Here is a 25736-nt window from a genome sequence, read left to right on the forward strand (position 1 = left end):
GAGGTGGGGTTTTCTTGATGGGAGAAGGGATGTCTCCTGATTCTCAACATCTGTATGTGCCTCATCTGACTACATTCACCTGATTCAAATTAAGAATAAATTAATGGATACTAAGCAATGACTTTACTAATACCCTAAATGAATTAAGAGAATTATTTATCTCACCAAACAAAGATACATTTATTTAAAAACGAAGCATTGTATATCAGCATTGTATGATTCTTATAATTTCTTATGGTAAGTTTCTATATGCTTCGTCTGTTAAATTAGGTAAATCCTGGTATAATCATTATAAGACCACGGTATTCTAAGTTGTCATCTACACATGATGACAGCTACGTATGAAAGACGTTTAGGAAAAAAGAAGATGACAAAAAAATGGAACAAATTTGCTAATTCTTCAATCCATTCTTTGTATTTTGATCTTTCTTCTTGGGAGAACAACTGGAAACTCATACCTGTGACCCTATTCATTACAGCTTATAACCTGGCTGTGTTTTGCTGTAACTGTACCTTTGAAACTCAACTCAAAAAATAGAAGTTGAATAAAGAAAGTACCTAAATTGTGCCCCATTTATTTCTAGATACTTAATATGGTTGTACTAGCCAGTACACATCAAGTTCCTTTTTGTCTTCTCCCTCCACCAAAAACGTTTTGCAAACGTTTATCATGATGATAAAGACCATATGTAAAATGTACAGCTCATATCTCGTTTCCCTTGCATAACACCCCAGACTAACCCGATATTCAGCATTTCTTTTGGCAGATTTGACCAATATTTGTGGATTGGTACAGGAGCAATTCTAAGCTGGCAACTTTTTTTAACAACTCCTTTGTCAGAAGAAGAATCCCTTCTCTCCCCTTTCAAAGTTTGGTGACTGAATTGGGGAAAAAAAAAACCCACCACGTTTCAGTTTAACTAATTCAACTTAAGCCAAACTGACTGATAAGTGAAAGTCCCACAATATTAGAATGAGAGTCATCCATCTACCTATATTTATTTCCATCAGACAAAATTAAAGCAAGTATTTGAAGCATTTTCAAATATTTTATACAGCTGTAAGTTATACCTGAGCATCCTTTCGTCATATACTTCAAGTTTTTGATTGATATAATAATGTATAGGAGTGAAAGTGTATTAGACTGAGTTAAATACGTTAAGATAACATGTTCACTACATGGTCAGTACCCAAAGCTTACACTTGATTTGGATAGTTGCACGTTCGGATAAGCTCAACATCAGACTGAAGTTCTTGCACCAACTGCTTGTACCCACAACTACATATATAAATAATGAATATTTCATAAGAAAAAGACTGCAATATGAATTATTGGAGCAACATGATAAATAATGATTTTTAAAATGTTGGCAATCACGTATTTAAAAGAAGCTAGTTGACTCTTTATGGTGATATTTCATAACATTTTTCAAGGAAGAAAAGAAAGAAATTCAGAACTTTCAAAGGCATGGAGGTAACAATTTTAAGCTGGGTTACTACATAAACTCCTTTCCCACCCAAAATTTTCTTCCATTTAAGAAGTGGTCATTTGGAAGAAAAAACCCATGTTGACAAATGGTTGAAAGTATCATTTGGTTTCTTGAGATCAGACCACGTTTCTTCCATCAAGTTTAGAAAAAAGATCATAACTCACAAAAAGTGCACGTGACCCAGTTATTTAACCATTCCTTAAAAAGTGAAAATAAAATATTTTATCTCATCCCTACACATAAGATATTCTGTTATAAGTAAAGCTTCTTATCACAATTGCCCTTTTATGTCTGAATTCACACAATTTTTTCTTGAAATGTAAAAATAGCAGCACCTTAAAAGAAATCAAATGAGAATCTTAACACTTTCACAGGCAGACTGTGAAACTCTTTTCCCTGAAATCATCCTTTCCATCAACTCATTATTTAGGGATAAAACCCCCTTGTTATTTTATTCAAATTTTGGAATCTCCCCTTGCTATGATAGATAAATATGAAGATTAATATCTTTTTAATTTAACCCTTCACATAGATATTAGAGTTGCTGTACACTACAGGGTCTACAGATAGAATGTATCCTCTGTTTAATTTCATTAATGTACGTATGAAGGTCTATTACAGAGTTTAAAGCTTACACAACACATTTACAATACTGAGCTTATATTGAGGGTAGAAGATACTAAAAAAATTCAGAACATGGTTCTGTTCCGTTTCCTTATTTAATATTGCATTTATCAAGTAACCATTTAAACAAGCTTCACTTTCACTACCACAATAATTTAAATTCTACCTGGTCAGAAGAGAAAATGTTATATTTAAAAAAACTTTCAACTAACTTCTAACTCAAAATGCACAACTTTGATTATAGTTGACATGATTTCAAGAAGAAAAGAAACATTCTGCTTTCAGACAGAGCTTGTGAAACAAGTTTCAGCACCAGAAGAAATATTAACAGGTGGGTCAAAGTCCCCTGAATATAACGTTGCCTTTATAATTTTCAGTAGTCTAGTACGATCCTCACTGTAGTGTCCAGAACAACAATACGGGTACAAGATTTTAAAAAAGCCTCGGGATTATCAAGCTTTCCTTCATTAAGGGATGGATAGCACTCTGCATTCTAGTACAACGTGCGTTATGAAAGCATGCTTGTATTAGTACAACTTGTGGTTTTGGTACAAGGAGAGAAAATCTGTTTAGGGAAGGAATCACACAAGGAAACTGAGTGGGGTACTGCCTAATTCTGAGAGCGCACTTTCATTTGTTTTGCCTGCCAGTGTTGATTTAATTATACTGCATTATTATCAAAGCTGCATTATGTACTTTTTTTATTCCTTTTACATGTGTTTGAGGTGAAGACCTTGGCTTTGTCGGCAAACAGCGCGTTTCAAGTTATTTCTTAAGTACTAAATAATAAAGAAAAGAGAAGAAAAGATTTTTTTTAAGATAGCAGACAGTGATCACAAGTTAAAGGGTTAAATGTAAGATCTCCAAGAAACATTTTGAAGTTGATTAAGACCCCAGCTTTGCATTAAACAGTATCACTTCCACATGAGTTGTTGCTAATGCTGTTAAGGAGCAGCTTGAGAAGCCCAGTGTGCCAGTGACCTCCTTCACCCTCCAGCCACCCACTAGGGCTTCTTGATTAGCATCCTACCTGGTTCTCTGAGGAATTCCCGTCATCCCCTAGGAGCTCATTCCGCACCTCATCACTGTAGGCGATCCGTGACCTTTTCTGTAAAACAAAAAGAAAAAAGGGTTAGGAAGTAAAGCACCGAAGCCATTGGTATCAAGGCTGATCATCTTAAACCTCGAGAGCCCCCTAATGGATACCTATTAGATTAAAAAAAAATCTGCAAGTAAAAGTTATTAAAAAGTTCAACTGCTGTATTTTGACAAATCTGCATGGCAAAACCTTAGCATTTCTAAGACAGCCGTATCCTCAACTTTTCAGCAATGAAAGCAGCTACAGTGAAGCTCAAGGTACATAACGTGTGATCCCAGTTCTGATAATCAGGTACCCTTTGCAAGCAATGTACACGGATATCAGAAGCACTGAAGAAACGCATATGTAGGAACCAAATGTGTTTTTGCTGAAGAACACTTGCTAGCTGGATGCAGAAGCCAGAGCACACTTGCAGTGATGCCATTAAATAGGAAAGGAAGACTGAGACCATATTAAAAAAAACCAAAAACCTGAACAACACACACTTGATAAAACTGGTTGAACTTAAAGATGTAGAAAATGAACAAATGTTTCCTATGCTCCTAAGGCTATGAAGGCCTACAGAGGGAAAGGACCAGAAATCAAAGGGCAAGAGAAAGCAGAGGAAACAGCAGTATGAGGAAACATTGGTTTACAGCAGTTCATGGAAACACCGCAAAACTGAGACAGTCATTTGTTAGGTCGTTACAACAGACAGTCGTTACTCACAGCTTATGAGCACCAGACTTGCTCATGAATTGATGATCATATTGATACTAAACTAGATCAAGTGCCAAGCAACGGAAAGCAAACGTCAAGATTACCCACAGCAACGTTCAACGGAACAACAGGGAAGTCCATAAAGAGAACATCAGCCCAGCTTTCAGTTTCTTTGTTGGCCAAAAAACAGGCCCTTAGTCAGTTAATATTCCTACATTCACCATTAAAAGAGAGAAAGGATTTTTAATACGCTGTACAAAATCTTTTTATATTTGAGGGCAGTTATGATCAGTTTTAGACTTCATCAGAGGAAGAAACCCAAGAGCAGCAAGAGCTAAGCTGTAGGACCTGCCTTTATTGATGGGAGCTTCCCTCACACTCTGCCGTGGTAGTCACTACCGGTAGGAACTCAGCAAAACCAAATCCCTCCTCAAACCTTCCCTCATTGGACAATCACGCCAAAAAACGTGCTTGGGACTGGGGCATGGGAAACAACCCACTAGAAATTATACTGAGCACAGGGGAATTCATTACCTTTGTGACAAAGAATTTTGGAAGTGGGTCACCCCTTATGTTAGGAACCTAGGAGCAGAGTAAGCCTTGTTGTATTGGTCATCTCAGAGCAACACATTTTAGCTTTTTATCCTGGGTAGTTCACCCTTTATTACCATGATCATCGTTATAATGATTACCAATTTGTGATTCAGTTGCTTGTGTTCAGATCTCGATTATATACTAAAGCTACAGATGTACATAGCAAGGACAAAGCATACCATGGACCTACTACAAGAGCTGAATTGTGCCAAATCTTTTGGAGATCTCAGCTGTCACAGTTTCATACTAACCAAGCTAAAGTAGTCTACAGCATTAAAGGAAATGAGAACCTTTAAACAGGCTGTGGTATCAGAGCTGCCTGTTTAAATTATTCATTTCATCACTATGGGGGACTAAAACACTCCACAGTATGCAAGAATATCATATGGAGATAGGTTTTGTTTTTCTCTTTTTTCACCAAAAGCCAACAAATTGGCATAGATTGCTCAATTATATTATTTTCCTATTTTTAGTTGATACACATCAAACAAGGAAGGAAATTACAAATATATACCAATAAATATCTAATCTTCTTTTCTTATTAAGATTCAATCTTCCCATTTGAGGTCTAGTAGTTCAACTGTACAGTCTCTCCCAATTTCACAAAATGACTCAGCCCCATTGATTCTGTTAGTGTTGAATGTATTTATCATTATTAGACTGAGATGAGGAGCATGATGCTTCATAAGCTTGTTCTCCAGTGAACAAGTTGCCTAATTATATGTACAGACTGAGACAGTCCTTGGTTACACACCATTTATTTGAAAGATTTAACTCACTGATATTCTCATTCATAAGAGCCTGTATGGAAGAAAGGAAAAAGAATATTCTTCATGGGAAAGAAATAAATATTAACAGCAATACAATTTTTAGAGGCCCTTTATCATCCTTTATATCATCACCACCGAACTTAAGTATATTTGTATCACTGTTCTTTTATTGCAATAATCTCTCACGATCTGAAAATCAGCAATTATATTAAAAGAAATAACCCTTTGACTACAATTAGGTATAACTCTTTGCCATAATCAATAAATAATTTGATACTACTTTTGATCACAGTTTCACTACCAAATGAATCAATAATATAAAAGGAAAGGCCTTTGAACTAAAGTGTTCGTTTGTTCTTTCAGGATTTGTCCAAAATATCAATATCTTGAATTACCATTCTTATTTTTATTACGGTAGGATTGGCTAACACTTTTAGATGTGGCTACCAAAATGAGTTCGGTTCATCCAAACTCAATAATTAAATACTTTTTAGATTTTTTTTTTTTTTTAGTTCATAAGTATCAGCTGTTTATAAATATGTACTTTAGCCAAATGCAAGAATGATAGTTTGAGCTGGAAATGTCACACACTCTGCTACAGTTTGAAGGAACCCAATTCATAATGCATTTTATAAATAGTTAATGACTTCTATACATAAGCTAACCAGGCAAATCAAGAAATTGTCAACATTTTTAGTCTTAGTTGTCAGTTACCACTGTCTACTGGTACTTTATATGTATGTTTCTAGAAAAGACAGAAGCTTTACAGAGTTTGTAATCCAAGGTATTTCTGGGCAGCTCAACATAGGTGCAAGAGGTTCTGTGTGCAGTTTTTTGTCTGTAAAGGTCTGTCATATAGAGAAGCTTTCCTTCTATCTTCTTGCATACACATAGACAAGAAATCGAAGCACGGGAGTGTTTTTAACTCGGTCTACACGCTTGCATTCAGATGTAGCAGGCACACAAACACACGACGACACAAAAGGGTTAAGCTACTTTCTACAAGAACTTCAAGACGGAGAAAGTTTCAGGGGCTGTTTTAAATGTACTACAGTACCCAGACCTTCTGACAAGGAAGAATTTCTGATTCCAGGCAGATCTCTCTTGGTTTATGAACAGGATTTTTGCATACTGATTGGGTGATTTTCTTAAAGCCCTGTTCAAACAGATACACTTGCTCAGTTCTGTCTGGCAATTTGGCTTTAAACAATCTGTCTACTTGACCCAAGCTTTAACATTTCCCAGTAGAACTGAATGTGTTCATGGGCAAGCACAGCTAAATTAGAATTGAAATGAATTAACTCAGCTTAAACTAATTAAGATCTGTGATCTGCAGTACCACCCCCCTGTATGATTCTACATGTGAAGTAAGGAACATGTAACCAGCCTGTAAGAATCCTGCTATACTACTAATCTGGGCATAACAATGAAGTTCGGCTATTACTAAAGCATATGAGAAGTTAATTTCCATGGCCTACACATGGCAAAGCAATTGCTTAAATTGCCTCACCTGGGAATTTAATACAATGTTATCATCAGACCAGCCACACTGTAAATAGATTTATAATGCTTTCCATGTGCTAGGCTAGGTTGCATATGAATTAAGTAATGATCTGGTATTACAATACAATCAGCTAGTTCCCACACCTGGCAGCCAGGATATTTTGCTGAATTACTACCGAAACAGATACATCACAACACAGAAACAGAAAAGGCAATGGGAAGAGAAACAATCTACCTGGGGTATGACCGATTTTTACATGGTAACCAAATAAGATGTAGATAGAAAGAGGTATCCAAATAATCTGTTTCCAACATCTGCACAACAGAACACATACTTATTCACTTCTATTCAATTTTGGCCTAATTTTCCGCATTCTATACTTTAATTACTCATCCACATTCTGAAATGTTCCCATTAGTGCAGGCCAGAACTAGCCGATGCCCCTTCACTCCAATGCACTTTCAGCAATCAGCCAAATAATTGAAATAAAGTAACGCACATTTTCATACCTGAACTAAAAATAGCTTTCCTCCTCCTAAATGCTAAGCAGCCCCCTGAACAGACAAGCAAACCTAGGTGCATTGCAGACAAAAGGCCCGGCAAATCCCTTCGTCCCAGCCTCTGCGTTTTTCAGGCTCAAGGTTTTAAGAACAGATTAAACAGATTTTTTTTTTTTTGTTGGTGAAATATGCGTAAACAAACAAAAGGGTTTATTTATCCACAAACATCTGGTTTCATACGAAGTTCATTAGAATTTCCTACTATATATAAATGGTTTAAAAAAAAAAAGCAGGCATCTGTTTCAGGGTTTGGCCCTGCTCTAGATGTAAATAATTACTAAAGATTAGCATAACCAGAAATAATTTGTAGGAATAAATTAGATTTTATTTTGCGTTCTTTGAGAGTAGTCAGTTTTGCCATTGCTCTTGCTAAAAGCAAGGTGAAAAAAGTGACCTGATCCTCAAGCGGACTGCTAAATACTGCGGAATTTACACTTTCATCTCTGCCTTTCAGAATAGATGCTTAAGTATTTTTTTTACTGAGCAGAAATGGAAACGATACAGTTTAACAAATTTAGAAGAAAAATAAGTGATCCTATTTAAGAATCGTAAAGCTTGTATTTAAACAGGAACACAAAAACACTTCTTCAGGAAATAAAATAATCGAAATAGCTTAGGAAACTGTGTTCAAACTGCAGTTTTCAAAACTTCTACATTTCTCTGTGAAGATGACGCAGGAACAGCAGACCAGGCACTTCAGGCTGCAATTCCAAAGGGGCTTCCCTGTTCCTAAGTAGCTTCATTTTTATCGATGGTGTGTAAGAAGCAGGAAAACAATTCCATAGTGCTAATATACAACCTGATGCGAGGCTGGACGTTCAAGCATTTCCTTATGAAAATAAAAAAACAAAGCTGATAAGTTTCTGACCAAAAGGAAATAAAAACTATCGGACGAATCCTATGAAACTTCTGATTGAAAGAATCGTTTCAACAGTACACGCTGGCTGGCAAAAAATGTCTAAGCCACTCCAAATCTCGCCTGCCCTCCCTGCATGCCCGCAAAAAAGATTGCAGGCAACTCGGAAAGATTTGAACACACACAACTTGAAACCTGTGTTCTGCCACTCCGCCAAATGTTGTCAGCTTCCTACAACAGCAGAGAGAAATCAAACTTCAAGCGCTAATGTGAAATTAATGCAGAGATCCTATCACCCATTTTAAGTAGAAGTCACAGGTCTGTAACTCCTTTCAATAACCATCATCAAACACACTTTTAGTTTCATTAGGGGGTGAGGGCAGGGAGGAAGGTCAAGCAAGCCCCTGGGAGGATACAACACATTGTATTACACTGGTCGTGAAAAATGCAGCTTCTGCCCACAAAACTACTTCCATCTCCAACTCATGACCAGTGGACCATGTACGTCACCAGCACGGCTGATGCTTACACCCCTTGCCAGACTGCACGGGCTGCAGGTAGGGAGGAAAACAGGTGACCTGTGAGAGAATCATAACTCACCGTTTCTGCGAATTTAAGGAGTATCCGAGGATGATTTCTATTGTGCAAAAGACATTTGTATTTAGAAAAAACAGCTTATATTTACCTGAGCTATGCCTTTTAAACTTCACAACCTAGAAAAGGAAAGATTTTTCAAAATCCAAAGGTCTGGAACTAACTGACCTCTCCCCCCTTCTATTTTTTGGAGGATGCTCAAAAATTCACTACCATCGCTTCCAATTTAACAAGGCCACATCTACAGAAGAGTAATATAATGAAATACAAGAGTTATAAATCTAAGCATGAAAACCTTCAAATAAGCATTGCCTGGACTTGGGAGCGCTCTCCAAACATAACAATGAATAACTCCCCTTAGCCTGGTGTTTATATATATATATATATTTTTTTTTTTTTTAAATTATAACAACTCCTCTTTTTGCTTATTTGAATTACCACACCCTATTACCAAATTTTGGCCCCTATGCATATACTACTTCATTCTTTCATTAGAATTCAGCATCTTCAAGGTGCTTTCCACTTTGGGCTGTTCTGCACAACAGTTTGTCTGCCTTTCTACTCTTACTCCATAATCTCAAAAAAATACACCAGACATCAGCTGACGCATGAAGGGTGACTGACTATTCCTGAAAATTTTACTGTAACCTCTCTGTAGGCCAACAGTGACATTTGCCTTTTGCACTGCTGACTTGCAGCTATTCTGCTATCTGCTGTCACCTACATCTGCTAGGCTGTTCCTGTAACGTCCTATTCAGTACTCTAATTTCAGTATTTCATACAACTCCCTTCTATTGATTCCTTCAAATGACCATTATTATGCTATCATATTCCATTATTATGCTATCATATTCCATTCTTTACACATCTACTTAGCTGGCTAAGTTAACCAACTCACCTATTGCCAACGGAAATTCCTCCAAACTGTGCATGAGATTGCTCGAGTTCATTCCTTCTCAGATTCACCTTCCAGAAAGGCCTAGTGCTTCCCTGGAACCACGCTGTGTGTGGTACCAGTCTGATAATCTAGCTTGCTAAATTAAAAGTTGGTTGGTGTTAGTGCCCTTTGCCTTGATATGTACAGCCAATGTTGGCATATATTTGCCTAATTTGTTGACAAACATTTTGCAATTTGCAGACCCTTATTTACCACAGTCATTTCAACCAGCAATGCTGGAAGAAAAGGCAAGAACATGGCTGGAGAGGGGAGAACACCCTCTTCTCCCCAACTCAGATCACAGCCTGAAGATATAGATACCTCAGCTGGAAGACCACACCTGATACAGGTTCAAAGTAATCCACAACTTGACTATTTATTTGGGTATAGGGGGTCTAAGTGGGATAAATTCTGTTTTTTATAGCATAGGTCCGTACTTGGACTTTGAGGAAAAAGGGACATGACTAGACTGTGGCATCAACAAAAAATTTGGATGCAAAGAACACGAACAGCCAAAATTAAGCCACTATTGTTGACAGATAAATCGATCCTCCACTCATACTTAGGCTAATCTGCAGAAATGTTTAAGGATGTCCATATGATCACTTAAGAGAATTCAGTCTCTAGATCAGATCACAGAAGATCTGCCTCCTGAATCAGATTTTAAAAACTCACGTCAGGCACTGGAAATAAGTCACTAATGTCTTATAGGCTGCTATTCTTCTCCAGAAGTCTCTGCCAGATATGAATAATTTCAATTTAAAGATCAGCAAAACTAGGCTACAGAAATAAGCCTATTTGGAGTATGGTTTAACTACAGCAGATCTTTGCACTTATAAATCTACAAGTTTCACTGCAAAATTTCCTTTTAGGGAAAATTATTACAGATAATGGTGGAATAGAGAACTCTTAGAGCCTTTTCCCAGTACAACACCAAGCTTATGTTTCTTTTATGAAATCTTCATTGGTCATCTCAACTCATCTCCTTGTTGTAATGATCAAAGCACTTAATAGTTGTTCCTTTTCTTTTTTACCTAAATCTTGCTTTCGTTGCTTTTTTTCCTTTTTTTTTTTTTTTAATAATGCCTATTACCATGCAATTTCATTGAATCGTTTATCCAGCATATGCTATTTAAAGGATGAGGAGCAACTACACATCAGGATCACGTACTTTAGACTGTCTTGTGGTCCAAAGACTTTATGCTGTGTGGTAGGTTCGTAATTAACGTAAATGTTTGCTAAATCTTTGAGATGGAAGATAAACTTCAGTGTGTTGGACCAACAGACGGATGAACAGAGAAAATTAAAATATGGAGCCATTTTCCTCCAAGGGGAGAAGTTTATACTGTAAGGGCCAACCTTTAAAGAGAGTGCTCCCAAAGCCAGTGAAGCACAGAGGAAAAAAATCTTAAGGAGGCTTAAGATTTTTTTAACTCATTAGCTCACACCATGGTAAAGAATGATAAACATCTTCATTAAAACATCTTTCTTTCAGCTGGTATTTCCATCTGGAGCCTAGGTTCCCGTTGCTAACAGTAACAAGACATCACAGAATCACAGAATCGCAAGGGTTGGAAGGGACCTCGGGAGATCATCTAGTCCAACCCTCCTGCTAAAGCAGGTTCTCCTAGAGCATGTTACAGTACATCTGCTGGTACTTTCCACCAGCTCCTTCCTTTTCCAGAAAGAAGCATCCAAGCATTACTTCCTTCCTCTATTTGTTACTTAATTGAATTTATCAGTCCATACCTGCACTCTCTGCCCAGACACTACGGAGATCGGCAACTGTAATGAAAATCTGTAACTGGGCTGAAGCAGTTGCCATTTTTGAATGCTACCACCATCTTTTCCAGCTCCCCCACTCCCTAGATTTCTAACAGTAGGTAAAGCCGAGGAAAGCTGCTATTTTTTAGGCTTTTAGGCTTTCCAGTTAGAAGTACAATTTTGCTACAGAGCTCAGGTCTATTAATAAATTTTACATTTTGTCCAGTGTGAACTCCAAGAGTAAAAACCAAAAGGAAGTCATAAAGACAGAGCTCATTTTGGACACTCAGAATGAGGGCAAGGCAGATGAATGAAATGTTTCCAAGGCAGCTGAATGGTCCCACCTACATCTGTGCCACTCTGATAGGATCTATTTTAAACCAAAGAAACTTAAGCAGGCCTTTCCAAAAATACTTTTTAGTGCATAAAAAGCTATTTTTAGACACTGCCCTTTTTTCACTGAGCACACACACTCTCTCAGAGGCATCTTTCCACATGTATACCAATACATGTTTTTTAATTTCTGAAAATAATACACAGAAAAAGAAAAATTCGGTTGAGCCCTAAAAATAGTAATCATAATAAATAAGAAAAACCCTATTGAATGAAAGTAGCAGAGGATAATTTCTGACTGCACCATTAAATACAAAATAAAGCCTGATGCAAAGAATAAACAAATAGAAAACCAGCATAATTAAGGTGGTTTGCATAAAAATATACCCATATGGTGCTCATTCTGTGTATTTCAATGCAAGTATTTGGGACCATACGCACATTAGCTCAAACTACTGGATAATAAAAAGGAAAATGAAAAATACTTTCTGTATAATACAGCCCAGTCAAAACTGACTTTTGGATCTTACTGTCCATGCTTCCTGAATTTATTATTTTTGCCGTGACACAATTTAGCTGGGATTCCTTTCGTTCCTTCTAGATTATGTGTACTTACTCACGACACATTGTCTTGTCTGAAAAAGAGAGAGAAAAATTGTCCGAGTTTAGTAATTTTAGTAGTTAAGTGGTCACAACTGGGCTTTGAAGCTTGCAGCAGATTGAAGGAGGAGTAAATCTGCACCCTTCGCTGCTCCCCACCAGGCACTACTGGGACAGAACCAATTGTTTCATGCTGTGTTAAATCAATACCTAATATGATAAAATACTAGCCCGACGTTCAGACATGGCATTTTCTAGTTTTATCACAGGCTGATGATTAGCAGTTCTTGCTTTACACTACCTGAGATGAAAGTCAATAACTAATCCACTACCTATAATTTATCTAACTATAGTCCTCTTCCTTTTTATACTGCCTCTGCATTTGAGTTCCTCAGACTCCCCCATTCAGTGAAAACACTTACAAACAATATTAATTTCTTGAAGTCTACAAAAGAGATTAAAAACTATTATTATTATTACAATGCACATATCTGTATCAAAAATAGCCATGCCAACATCTTTCCTACTTGGTTTATTTCTTCAGAACTTAAGTCTCAAGCCTTAAGGCTTATTTATACAGAATACTGGTATTTACAAAATATTTGGCATTTAAAGTGTCTTTCTGATCGACAGGCTTTAGCTAAGTTGTTATTTTTCCCCTTACCTGCAGCATAGTCAGAAATTCTGCCTCTAAGTGGACCAACATACAACAAAAAGAATAATGAGGAACACTGATACTGGCAGTAGCTCATTTCCCAGTAAATATTGATGTCCAAACTCAAAAAGTTCACCGAGTATTTCTGTTTTGTCCCTGTCCCTATGTTGTGACCAACAATGCTTACACATTTCTATTGATCTTGTTTATAGCTGCCTGGATTTTCACTGTCAAGCCAAGGAAATCTTAAGGAAAACCTTACTTTATGTAAGACTGCATAAAGACTGCCATAACAGTCAAAGCTTCAATTAGTCCAGAACTTGTACTGCCTCCTATAGTGGCCATTAATGGATAACAAGGGGAAATCTTAAGGAACAGAGCCGGGATGGAATGATTCTCATTTCAGTAGACACTGCTGGTTTCTGATGATCAGCAGTTCAGGGAGTTTAAGGTACATCTAAGATCTTCATACTTAATAAACCTTGATGGTTACTGCTTATATAATACTTCTTTTATTTAAATAGCAACTGAACAAGCATTCACGCACAAGAAGAAAGATGTTCAGATCTCAATATTAGGGCAAAGATTAAATTCAAAAGTTATCCCACTTTTCATTTGAACAAAACTGCAGTGAAGCTCCAAAGAAAAAAGGTAATAATTAAAATATCAAAAGCAATTAATTTATATCACAGAATGCTTTAACATCTCTTCCACGGGGCACATATTGGCAATATGAATTTAATTCAGAGGTTCCCATCTTTACAGGGTAAACTCCACAGTTAGAGAAAGATTATCTAACGAATCACTCTCCAATTTCTGCTCATACAGGTCACTTGCTCTCTCAATCTGTTAATAAACTACAGCAAATATTCAAATTACTCACATTAGAAAAATAGAACTATACTCTATAGTCATATCTCCACTCAGCTCCTTTGAAGTGCACGAAAGGCCCAGTACCATTTGACCAAACATCTGTCCCTCCACCCCACCAGCTGTTCTTGTATGGTACCGTTTAGAAACTTCTGGTATAACAAAGCTGTTAGCATCAAATAAAGATGATCTGATACAAAGAAAAACAAAGTTTGATAGCATACAGCAAACATAGTATTTCCAACTCCAATTCACAAACCTGACATGCAAAACCAACACAGAAAGAATGTAAAAAACAGAAGGAAAACAAATCCAAGCGTGTAACACACATCTGGATATTTGGTTCCTAAGCATTTAGGGACAGGCATAAATTTATGTAATAATCTCAGGTTAAAATTTCAACGTGAAAATGGACTCAAGCAAAGATAGAGAGAGTGATGGCAGCCATTCTAGTAAACTGTCAGGTGATGTACCCACCGTTCTTTTCCTTTCCCTATCATTCATCGGTCTTACACTTTTCACAGTTTGTACCTTCTTCCCCCAATTTATCACATGCTTTCTCCAGTGTGACCATACTTACCTCTTTCTGTCACAAAGTGTGACGAAACCTGGTATTTTGTTCCCTTTCCCACCACTCATTTTGCTATTCCCTACTGGCTCCCTCCCTCTGCTCAGGTATTTGGGTCCCCTCTGAGCCTCCCCCTCCCAGGCCCTGCACAGGATCATCTGCCTTACAGCAGGAGCAGTCATCCTGAAGAGCACATGCATTTGTCCATTGTCATTGTCCACTGTTACCACAGGCAGCTTTATGGTTCTGTAGGAGAATGGCAACCACTACAACAGGATCACCACAGCTTCAAAGACTTCTGAAGTAGGGGCCCCAGGGAAAAAGTTCAGGTGATTGTTGGGTGACAGTTTATATTTTTTTTCCCTTGACCTAAAAGACCTAAAGCATTACAAGAACTGTTAACTCTGACCACAAGTGGACATCTATTGGCAGCTGGATGATGAAAATCAATATACTCTTGTTTTAAAAATTTATTGACCATCAGTTTGCATGTTGGAAGTATTTTGTTATAACCTTTCTGCAAAAGAGATGGAGAAAGTTCAATACAAAGTATGAAAGAACTCAACAGGCAAGATGTATTTCAGTCTGAAAGATCAAGGAAAAAAGCAAAATATGGTTCCAGCTGATCTTGAGCACACTGTATGATGAACCATCTATGCTTTTTTTTTATTTATTTACCTAGATTTTGCAAGGCATAAAAAATGCATGATCACAGCATTTGAATTAACAGATCTGTAACAGATCTGTAAATCTACAGATATGAGATAAATAAGCAAGAATTAGGGTCTTTCAGAAGAAACTTGTAAGTAAATGGATAAGGAAATAACTAGTACATTTGTGTATTAAAAAATCCTTATATAAAATGACAGTGATTTCATACTCAAAGATAGCCTGAGAATTTCCAAGTATCAAAGTATATACAAGTTGCCCATAAAGATGCTCTTGGACTAACGCTTTTTAACCTGCAAGAAGTCTTCAAGATGAAATCAATGGATTGGATGGTTTTCAACCTGGGAAAAACTTGTCTTGCAGTAAACCAAAAGAGTGATACTTGAGTGTTAACTCCAAAATGTAAGAGATTCCACAGTTAAGCAGCAAAAATGGGATGCATAGTTGCGTACAACTGACTTGGGAAATATTTTTAATTAAGGATGAAAAGCAATTATTGTACCTTAAAAACTATTTTATCAGAAAGTGTTTGCTAGGCCACTAGGATTCCTAGTTTGGACTTCACATTACTGATCTAACCACCCCATTAAAAAGAGGATATTTCAGTATCTTATTTTATTCTGGAAGAATCACCATTAGATGGGGATCATTAGAAACCAGGATGTGTTTTCCTAAACAGTATTTCCACAGGTGGCCACTAAGCCTCATACATTTGTCTGTATCACCGTGCAAAACACAGTCAAGACGTACTGGCTGGACTTCCTCTTCCACTGTATTATGGATCAACTTTCCTATCTATAATAATCTGAATTAAGTTCTAAACAGACAAAACCCCATAAGAACAGAAATTGCCAGAGCACCACAAACCAGATCCACTGAATATTTACTTAGGCACTATCTGCTAAAAGGGGAGAAGCGTTCTAAGAATTTTTTAATCGCTCTAATTTCATATAGAAGCCTCGCTGGTGTCAGCTTTCCGTTGTTCTCAGGGGCTAGATAGTCCCCATTGTTATTAAGGAGAAACTACCAGTCCACTATCTCAAAGAGAACAGTGTGCAGAAATATTTCTCTTTTGTCTGTTTGATTTACAGACCTGAGGAATATGGATTACTTCTGTTATCTCCACAAACAAGCTCTACTAAAATCTTGGCATTCAGTCAACTTTTATCTTGGGGACCCCAAATCGTACTGTTAGGCAACACAGAGCACCTATCTCGACTGAACTGTCATACAAATAGATTTTTGTCAGATGTTCAATTTGTACTGGGGAGCATGCCAACAAAAACAAAAGTCAGCAATTTAAAACAACAAACCAGCCCCTGTGCTGACAGGAACAAATTACTATATTCCAAATGAACAAGAATTACTGTAGATCACAGATCCTCGGTATGAACGCTATACAAAGGGTGAAGAAGTATTTCTCAAATTAATTCTTTCTAGTAACTCCATGCTCTGAAACAAAGAGAAGAGGCTGAGTACAAATAAAATACAACACAAAATAATACAAATAAGTTTATAAAAGCACGTAAAGAGGTACAACCAGAGAGGAATTAATTATTTAACAACTGTAGTGCTAAGACAGGAGATGAGCAAAGACTCATTAGAGTTCAAAACGAAACTTTTGCAATTGGTCAAACGGTGCAGCAGTATGTTGTACTTCTAACAACTCCAAGATCTGGTTTCTAGGCAATGACCTTACAGAGGCTGAGTGCACTGCCGAGGTGATGCATGCATCTTTTGGGGCAAAGATAGAAGTAGCTGCAAAAACACAATACATTTTGTTAGCCCACCCTAGGAGCAAAACTGATTTCTGTTCTTCCACAAACCACACAGAAGGTCTAGCACAATCTTTTCAAAGAAATCTTCTGATCACTCTGTAATTATTCCTTTTCGAGTGACCCCATTCCATAACACACCATTCATGAAAAGACCTTGAAAACACTTTCCCTCTGAAACTTGGTAGTACGCTACACAGACCTTAGCATTTGAACTAGGAGTTATTTTTCTTTCATGGATTATAGCACTTAAAAAAGAAACTTTCATCTACGAGCTAACTGGAATGAAATTTGTCTAAATAATTTTTTTCTGTTTCTTTTTTCTGCTGTTTTCAATATTCTTTTGTTTTTATATCAGGGATTTTCTTTTAATTTAGTTAAAATGTTCAGCTTGTTAACTTATATTCCATCTCCTTCCCTGACAAATAAAAGAAGCTGCAATCTTGTCTTCGTGACTCTATAATTTCTTACCTTAGAAATTATGATGATGCCAAAGAAGCAATGTGAAATAATGATGTAAAATTGAGCACTAGTAGAGATAAAATGATATAAAAACCCACCTCCATGATGAAAAAAACCCCAAACCCCACCAATAAATACACCGATGAAAAGAGTGTACAAAATCAAGCAAAAAGTAAAGAAGTATTTATCTACTTGAAAGTCATCTGCTGGCAAAATTTATAGAAAAAGCCATTCTAATACACTCTTAGTAAACAGGTAATACTAGAAAAGCAAGAAAAATATATTCCTGCTTGCAGTTTAAGTTAATTTGTGTTGGGCCATTCCATTATCTATGTTATATACATAGTGATTTCAAAGCTATAGGGTCAGAACCTGTTACAAACCACCCCCTCCCCTCATTTTAAGACTTTCCAGAGAAACTTTAAACAGAAAATGATTCTGTCACTGATATATCCAAAGTTGTAAATACACTGGACATTAAAAAGACAAATGGTTCAAGAAAATGTTTTTTTCAAAAATAATCTTGAACTCTATGTCTGACACCTCCATTGCTTCCTTAGCAGTAACGGAAGCAATGAAATGTCCGATTTCTATGTTGCAACATTTGCAACATTATTTTCTTACGGAAAAAAAAAAAACAAAACCACATGGCCCCTAAGCTATTTCCTCATGGTCAAGGAGTTAAAATCCTCAAGAGTGATCAGAATATATAATCTGACCTCTGCCTGTTTGGCAACAGGAGGAATTTTTCCAAACAAATTATTTTATGTTAACATATAAGTCTTCTTTGTATACTGGATGCGTGAGCTTCTTACCCCACATTTAATCCAAATCATCACAAAAGCAAGGTGAGGAATTGCCAATCCGCATCAATTTGATTGTTTGCTGAATCCAGTTGAGAATTTCTTCAAAAAAGTTATTTGCAGCTTCTTTCAATTCAGCACCTTTCGGTCGGTCTCTGTCTCATAGACAGACAAAGAATCACATGCCACATCACCTGGTTGACTTTCAAAGGGCAGTGCTTTAGTAAGGCTGGTCCTTCTGCAGCAGGATGTGGTATTGTCCTCTATTAACTCAAAAGGCAGAAATCCTGATCAATACAGTGTATTCTTTATAAAGATAAAAGAGGTCTCTTCTCACGACGCACCTTGGTTATCAGTCCCAGAGCCCAAGAGGTTTTTTCCCCCACTTCCACTATATTTGGACTGGACACCAACATCTACCTTCTTCTATGCCTCTTCATCAAGTTTCAGTTTTCTTTTCAATGATCTGAAGCATCTTTTAATGAAAGCTTCCAAACTTATCAAGACCTTCAAATAAATTACAGTTGTCCCATTACCACATTTTATTCACAGAATCATAGAAGAGAATAGAATTGTTTAGGTTGGAAAAGACCTTTAATATCATCAAGCCCAACTGTTAACCTAAGCCTGCCATCCCACCACTACACCATGTCCCTAAGCAAACATTTCAAAATATTTCGAAGTCTAGAGGCTTCTCACATAAAAAGACCGCAGATCTTCACCATACCAGAATATTATCACTGATTTTTTTAAAGCATATTAAGATACGGATGACATTACAGGAACATGGAAAAGGGAATCTTGTATAAAGTAATGCTATTAATTCTTCCTATGAGCTATTCAACCCCAGAATCTTCGATCCTTACAACATAACCCAAGATTCTCCTTTCTCCATTTTGAGTTATACAGAATGAGACACTGTGCTGTAAGGTCACTGGCACTCCAACTTCTACTTCCAGGTTTGTAAATGCTAACACTGCGTAACATGTCATTCTTCTGGTACAGGGCATGAATGAAGACCTCGACTATGCGTTCACTGCCTGGAATTGTTTTGGTTTGAGGAACCAGAACAAATAAAGAGCAGTGGAACACTAAAGGCCCATAGCTCAACCTCTATCTTAATTAAATAATTTGCATGTAAATGGTATAAATATAGGACATTAGTCAAGTAATTAATAGTAACAAAAATGGTGACAACCTAGCTTTGTAGAAAATACAGAGCAGCCACGCCACTTTCAAACCTACTTTTAAAAACATATAGAGATGATAAACAGGTTTCATTGAGCCTTGAGCAGTTACAGGTATGCAGCACCTTATCCTTGCCCTAATACCATATAATCAAGATGGTTTTTGTTGAATGCTACCACAATTAATCTAAAATCTTGGATGGTCATATTCCATACATTACGGGAGTAACTGTAAATGTAAGATGGTCTTCCCCAAAAAAAAATTTGCTCTCCAAATCCTACATACATTTTGAGAAATTAGCTTGATGGCCAGCAGACGGATGTGATGCCAGCCCTTGACCCTGCTTGTATTAGAGAGTCAAGTCTCTGTACGACCACATCAAAGAATAAGTCTAGAAAAGGAACTATGTATGTAAAGAGCAAAATGAAAGGTAACATACATAATACAACCAATATACCTGCACAGATATATACTTATGTCATTCTAGCCCTGCTTAGTAAATGCAAGATGGAAAAAAGCAAAACTAATGTAATTTTGAATGATGATTTCATTATTTCCTGTGATATTAAATAAGACATTTGGCAGTGCAAAATTTTTTCACATTGTTCCCAAAATGGTTTACAATTGTTCTGGTGATTATTTGCTATGCAATCAATACCTGCCTGATTTGTAATCAAGACATGAATTTCAAAAAACCTAATATTTCTTTAGATTAAAAGTTGTGGAAGAATATATGAACTGTATTGATAGAAGTTATTCAATGTACAGAAGCACACAGCTACCTACTGGGAAAAACACCGTTCTGCCAAGGCCTGAAGTTTTAATACCTTTTTTGTGGGACTATGACATTTTATGTGGAATTCAGAAGCTGAAGCATAGGTACACAAGATCTACCTGAATCTTTCAACTTGAATTTTCGAAAATTGCATGGGAGGAAATCCCATGGGATTGGGACATGAGGAGACATTGATCAATTGATTATTTTTTAAACAGAAAATGTAAGAATGTGACTTCCCTGGCATGATAGAACTTCTAGATAGAACAAACCCCTTCAAATCTCAAAGGCTGAAGTTCTTTCTAATGAGACTTGATTTGGGGAAAATATCAAACTTCCCTCACTGCACAGTGACAGCATTCCCATCCTATTTTCCTACTGAATGAGCAGGGAATATATGAACACCAGCTATGTGGCTGCATCAATACACTCTTTGGCACAGCAATTAATAGAGCACCATGGCTGAAAAGTCTAAAGATCAAGCACTTCAGTTTTAAAGTTTTTAAATTTAATTATTAGGAGTATAACATAACAGTTGGACTTGATGATCTGAAAGGTCTTTTCCAACCTAAAGGATTCTATGATGCTATGATTCTAGGAAAATAAAATACTGGCTTATTTTAAGACAAGTAAAACAATTGTGTTGTTGCATGAGCCTGATAGCACCGAAGTGGGTATATTCTTCACTAGCAAAGCCAACACAAACATCAGATACTTAATTTCTTCGTGCAGAGAGGACATCTTTCTGACTTTAAAGCATCTGCCGCAGTACGGCCACTAAGCCTGAGGGAGTTATTTGAGCTCTGCTGTATTACAAGCAACACAGTAATATTAGACAACACTGTTTCTCATTAATACAAGAGCTAAGGGGGAAATACTAGGCTTACTGTGCAGTTACATAGTTATATTAAAAAATTTACCAGTCTGAGTTAACTGAATTGTCACACTCAATAGTCCACTAAATACTACTTCAGACAAAAAAAAAAAAGCTGCACTTCTAACAGAGCACTTTCAAAAAACTTAGATGTAAGTAAAGAACAGTAATGATTACTATCACAATGGGTAGCATGAATTCTCGATTTGTATATAATATTTAATGACAAACATGAAACTTTATATAAGGCATAAGAAGTGTGTATTTATTTCTTTAATTGGTGTTCTCTGTTCAAACTTCTGCAGACCAGTTAAAAAAAAATAAAAAAATCCAAAGGAAGTCTTTCAACACAGCCTTTTCATGGCCAGAGAGTTTGCTAGTTGGTTGCTGTATATATTTAAAGTGCTATGTTTTAAAAACAAAGGTCATATGGCAACGGTCTGATCTCCAGCTGGACGAGCTGTGTATAACCAATACCACATACAAGTACAGCCTAATATTTGGATTATCTTTAAGTAGGCATATAAATCCAAAGTGTACAAACTTTAAAATATTTCCATTTACAGAGCTTTTCTCAAGAATCTTCCTATAAAGTGAATGAGACAGAGGCGTGGAAACAGATGAAATCTGTTTATATTCCCAAATAAGTATTTGCAGGGGTTTACCCATTTAAGTTACACTATTTCCAGAACTAATGATCAACCCAGAACAAAGGAAGTCTTATTTATTTTCTGCATAGGCTGAAGCTAAATATAGTCATCTATCCACCCAAACAAACCAACATATGCCTGATATGATTCCAAGTTTTTAGTTTGGAGTAATGACCACTACTTACAGAAGCAAAAAATTTACCGTTCCTGGAGCCAGAAAGTCCAGACACTTCCACTGTTTATACTTAACCTGGGCAATATCCTATAAGAGTGACTGCATCCTCTTTCATGTCACACGCGGTCAGGAAAAAATACAATTTATAGAGCTGAGTGGCCATACTAATTCAGATCAAAGGTCTATCAAGTCTAACGTGCAGTATCCAATAAGAACTGGTATTAGATGTCCAGGGAAGGAGTAAAAGTGCATGGCCCTGTTTGGTATCCTCTCTTCACTCGCTCACCTTGTGGCAGTCTACAGATCAGGCACTTCCCAACTTTGATGCTCTCTCTCTTCTGTTTTAAGGCAGCCGAAGGTATTTCTTCCTTGAATTCGTAAATGTTTCTTGAAACTAAGTAATCTTCTGGATTCCACAATATTCTCTAGCAATGACTTCCATGGTTTAATAATGCCTTGTATGGAAAAATTCTCTCTTGCTTTTTAATCTCTTATTCAGTAAATTAATTTGATGCCACCTGATGCATATTCTAAGCAATGGTGAGTAACTACTCGACACTGACCTTCTCTATACGTCACTCGATTTATATGATCACCTCTCTCTATATCCTTTCCCTCTTTTCCTAGCTGAAGAATTTCTGTCCATTACCCAGTTCCTCCCACTAGGCTGCTCCAGAGCTTTCATTATCAATAGTAGAATTATGTCCTAGTTCTATGGGAACCATAATCACACAAAGGGATGATTTGTCTCAATCTCTATTTTTTTCCTAGAAATTCCTAAAGTCTGATTTTCTTTCCTGGCCACTATTGAGTTTGGACTTTATATTATATTTTTACCAAACTACACCGCTTCCCCATCATTCAGAACACAAAGTCAGAATTGTTTTTCTGCCAGGTGCATCACTTTATAATTACCAACAGTGAGCTTCATTTGTGAGTTTAATGCTCAATCACTCAGTACCCCAAGATACTTCTCAAAAAATTAATTTAGCTTTCCCTCCTACTATCTTGCATATTTTAGTATCACCAGTAACTTTGTCAACTCTCTCCTCTTTGTATTAAGATCATCTACAAATATGTTGAACACCACCACGAGAATGCTGTGGGACACCACTGATGAGTTTCCTTCACTGTGAAAACTAACCATTTCTTCTTGCCCTTTATTACCTATTTTTGAACTAATCTATGAAAGTGTCTTCTCCCTTATGCCACATTAACTTATTTTTTTTTAAAAACCTTTGCTGAATGGAAGTCTATGAAATCTTCTCCACACACAGTAAACTTGTTAATTTTGCTTAATTAGAGGTTCAAAGTTGCATACATCAAGAAAAATGCAATGGAGTGAATTAATTAAATGAAGGGTATGAAGTGCAGCTGTATCTTCTAGACACTGAGTAATATTTATTTCCCTGAATATATCCTTAGAAATTCCTTCTCAGCTTCCAAACAGATTTGAGCCACACAGCCTCAAGATGTAGTGTATAAATGCATACAATTTTTAATTTACTTATCTTAAAGAGAACCTTTGCTGACACCTAGCAGATAAATGATTAATTGCACTTCTTACCACCTTTATGGAAGCCCTACCTCTGATATTTTAGAGCCCCAAATTAAAAGTTTACCCAGACAGAGAATAAATGGCGCTCATATGCATAAAACCCACACACTCACAGAGTAAACAGAAGTGCAAGTTACAAGCGTAAAAAAGCATTTCCTAAAATTACGTCTTTGGATACAGATACTCTCTGTATAATTCCAACCATCTGCTGAAATCTAAGTAGATAATAGCCTTAAGACATAAAAAATTAATGTTCATGCAATGCAGAGAACACTATATAACTTCAGAGTCCTGATAAGTTACTAGACAGGAAGCTTTACTACTAACACCACTAGAGAAGCACGTCCTTCTACCCACAAAATAATAGTCCAATTACCTAGGATGAAACAAACAAAACAAAGTGAAGGATTCTCAATATGACCCAAAATTACATAGTGTTTTTGGTGCACTGTCAGTTCCCAGGCACTCTGCCCCCCTGCTCCTTCCTAAGCTTGACAGTGAGCCTGGGAACAGGTCCAAACCATGAGGCTGCTCACAGCAGAACCATCCCCTTCTCCCACCTTCAGACCCAGCCCTGATACTTTTTGCCACCACAGGTCTTCAGTGCAGATCTTACACTTTCACCCCCTCAGAGCAATGACCATTATAGACCTAGCCATCTCCAAACAAAATATTCATGGAAAAATGAGGAAAAAAAAACCACAACCAAAAACATTTACACATTTGTATCCTGCTTCTTTGTTCTCACCGTTTTCTGAGTCTGGGTAAAAACATGGCTGATTGACCCTCTGCAGAAGTTCTCCTCTGATATTTTTTCTTCCTCTGATCTTTAACTCCTGACCCACAACTTTGATAACTAATTCCTGTTCTGGTGATACAGTCCTAGGTTGGAGACACCAGTTCTGACTCAGGACTCTTTCAGTCACAATTGAAAATGCTGTAAGAGTGTATGGACACCACCCATACACATCTGCCTTGTGCTCTTCTCCGGTGATGTCTTACTTACAGAGAAACAATGCGAGGCTATATGGGGTTTTGGTCCAACCTAATACAGCCATTCTTACGGTAGTAAGCATGGTTCTAACTACTATGTCAAGTGTTCAACAGAGGTTTCAAATGTGATGTACTGCTGTGTTGAGTTTCTAAAATATCCCAACTCGCTCAACTTTATCAATACATTTCTATAGGAAAATTTTACAAGAACTTCACTGACTGAATCACCTGCAGTATCTATATTATTATCAATGTTATGTTCTATAATTGTATCTTTCCATTGGCTATAATTTCAGTTCCACTTCAATCTTGTCATTCAACTACCCCATATCATTTTTAAATACGAAAATTCATTCTTTTCAGTAAAAATGGAATAACTCTGAAAAAAACCCCACACACCAATAAGAGCTGTGTAAGGACAAATAGCTTCCTATATTGCAGAGTCATCTTGAATCATGCCCCAGAAAAAGATGATCACTTCCCAAGGACAGACTTTCTCACAGTAACGCTACAGTCTTTCTTGCATTTCTCCTTCTTTGAAACATCCAACACTTCAAAATCTTTAAGGTAACTTCTGCCCCTTTCTCCAACGACTTAAGGATTAGCTCTGCTATAAGTTTCGAGTTTTATTTCTTTATCTGGTAGGCCCACCAACCCAAAAGGCCTCTGGATATATTGGTTGCTCAACCATACCAGAATTTCACATGAAAGAAAATATGTCAATGAAGTTCTCCGAATGGCAAGTGATTCTTTCTGAATTCACAGCTGCTGAAACACTATCTTCATAAGACTGAAACATGTTTCTTGAGACAAGATCTCGTCAAAGGATGAAATTTCAAAAGCACTTACATAATCTGAAAAAAAAAGCCCTCCTGAACCATGAAATGAGGTACAGGTTTCAACATAACTTCCTTTTACAGGTTACTCATGAGAATCTGAAAATCCCGCCTGAAAAGACATAAGACTAGAATTTTTAAGAGGTCTAAGCTGCTCAGCTCCGAAAGCCATTGAGGATTGAGCACTGACTTCTGCAGGGTCCTTTCTGAAAAAATCTCAACCTATATCTTTTAAGCTTCCACAGGTAAAAGCTTACAGCAGCTACAAACGATGGCTTGACAATGGGGAAAAAAAGATTATAAAGATGGCAATGGCAGTAGTCAGAGGTAACGCTTCTGTACCTTCCTATAGACCTAGTGAGAAAGCAGGTTTTGATGGTGGCCTCAGAAGCAGCTTAATCTTCTGCACTGGGGCACGAAGCAGCTGCAGCGTGGACTGCCGTAAGGGAGGAAACAGATCA

At 37.0% G+C, this 25736-nt stretch overlaps 1 protein-coding gene across 1 annotated transcript in view; it reads right to left on the bottom strand.

Moving 5' to 3' along the window:
- The window catches only part of VTI1A (vesicle transport through interaction with t-SNAREs 1A), a 274540-nt gene that overhangs the window by 218021 nt on the left and 30783 nt on the right, over positions 1 to 25736 (bottom strand). The window contains exon 4 of the mRNA XM_009643452.2: positions 3145 to 3222. Coding sequence (XP_009641747.1) covers positions 3145 to 3222 — 78 coding nt within the window. The remainder of the gene's footprint in view (positions 1 to 3144; positions 3223 to 25736) is intronic.

Source organism: Egretta garzetta, unplaced genomic scaffold (genome assembly GCF_000687185.1).
Source record: "Egretta garzetta isolate BGI_Z169 unplaced genomic scaffold, ASM68718v1 scaffold8, whole genome shotgun sequence".
Lineage (NCBI taxonomy): Eukaryota > Metazoa > Chordata > Aves > Pelecaniformes > Ardeidae > Egretta > Egretta garzetta.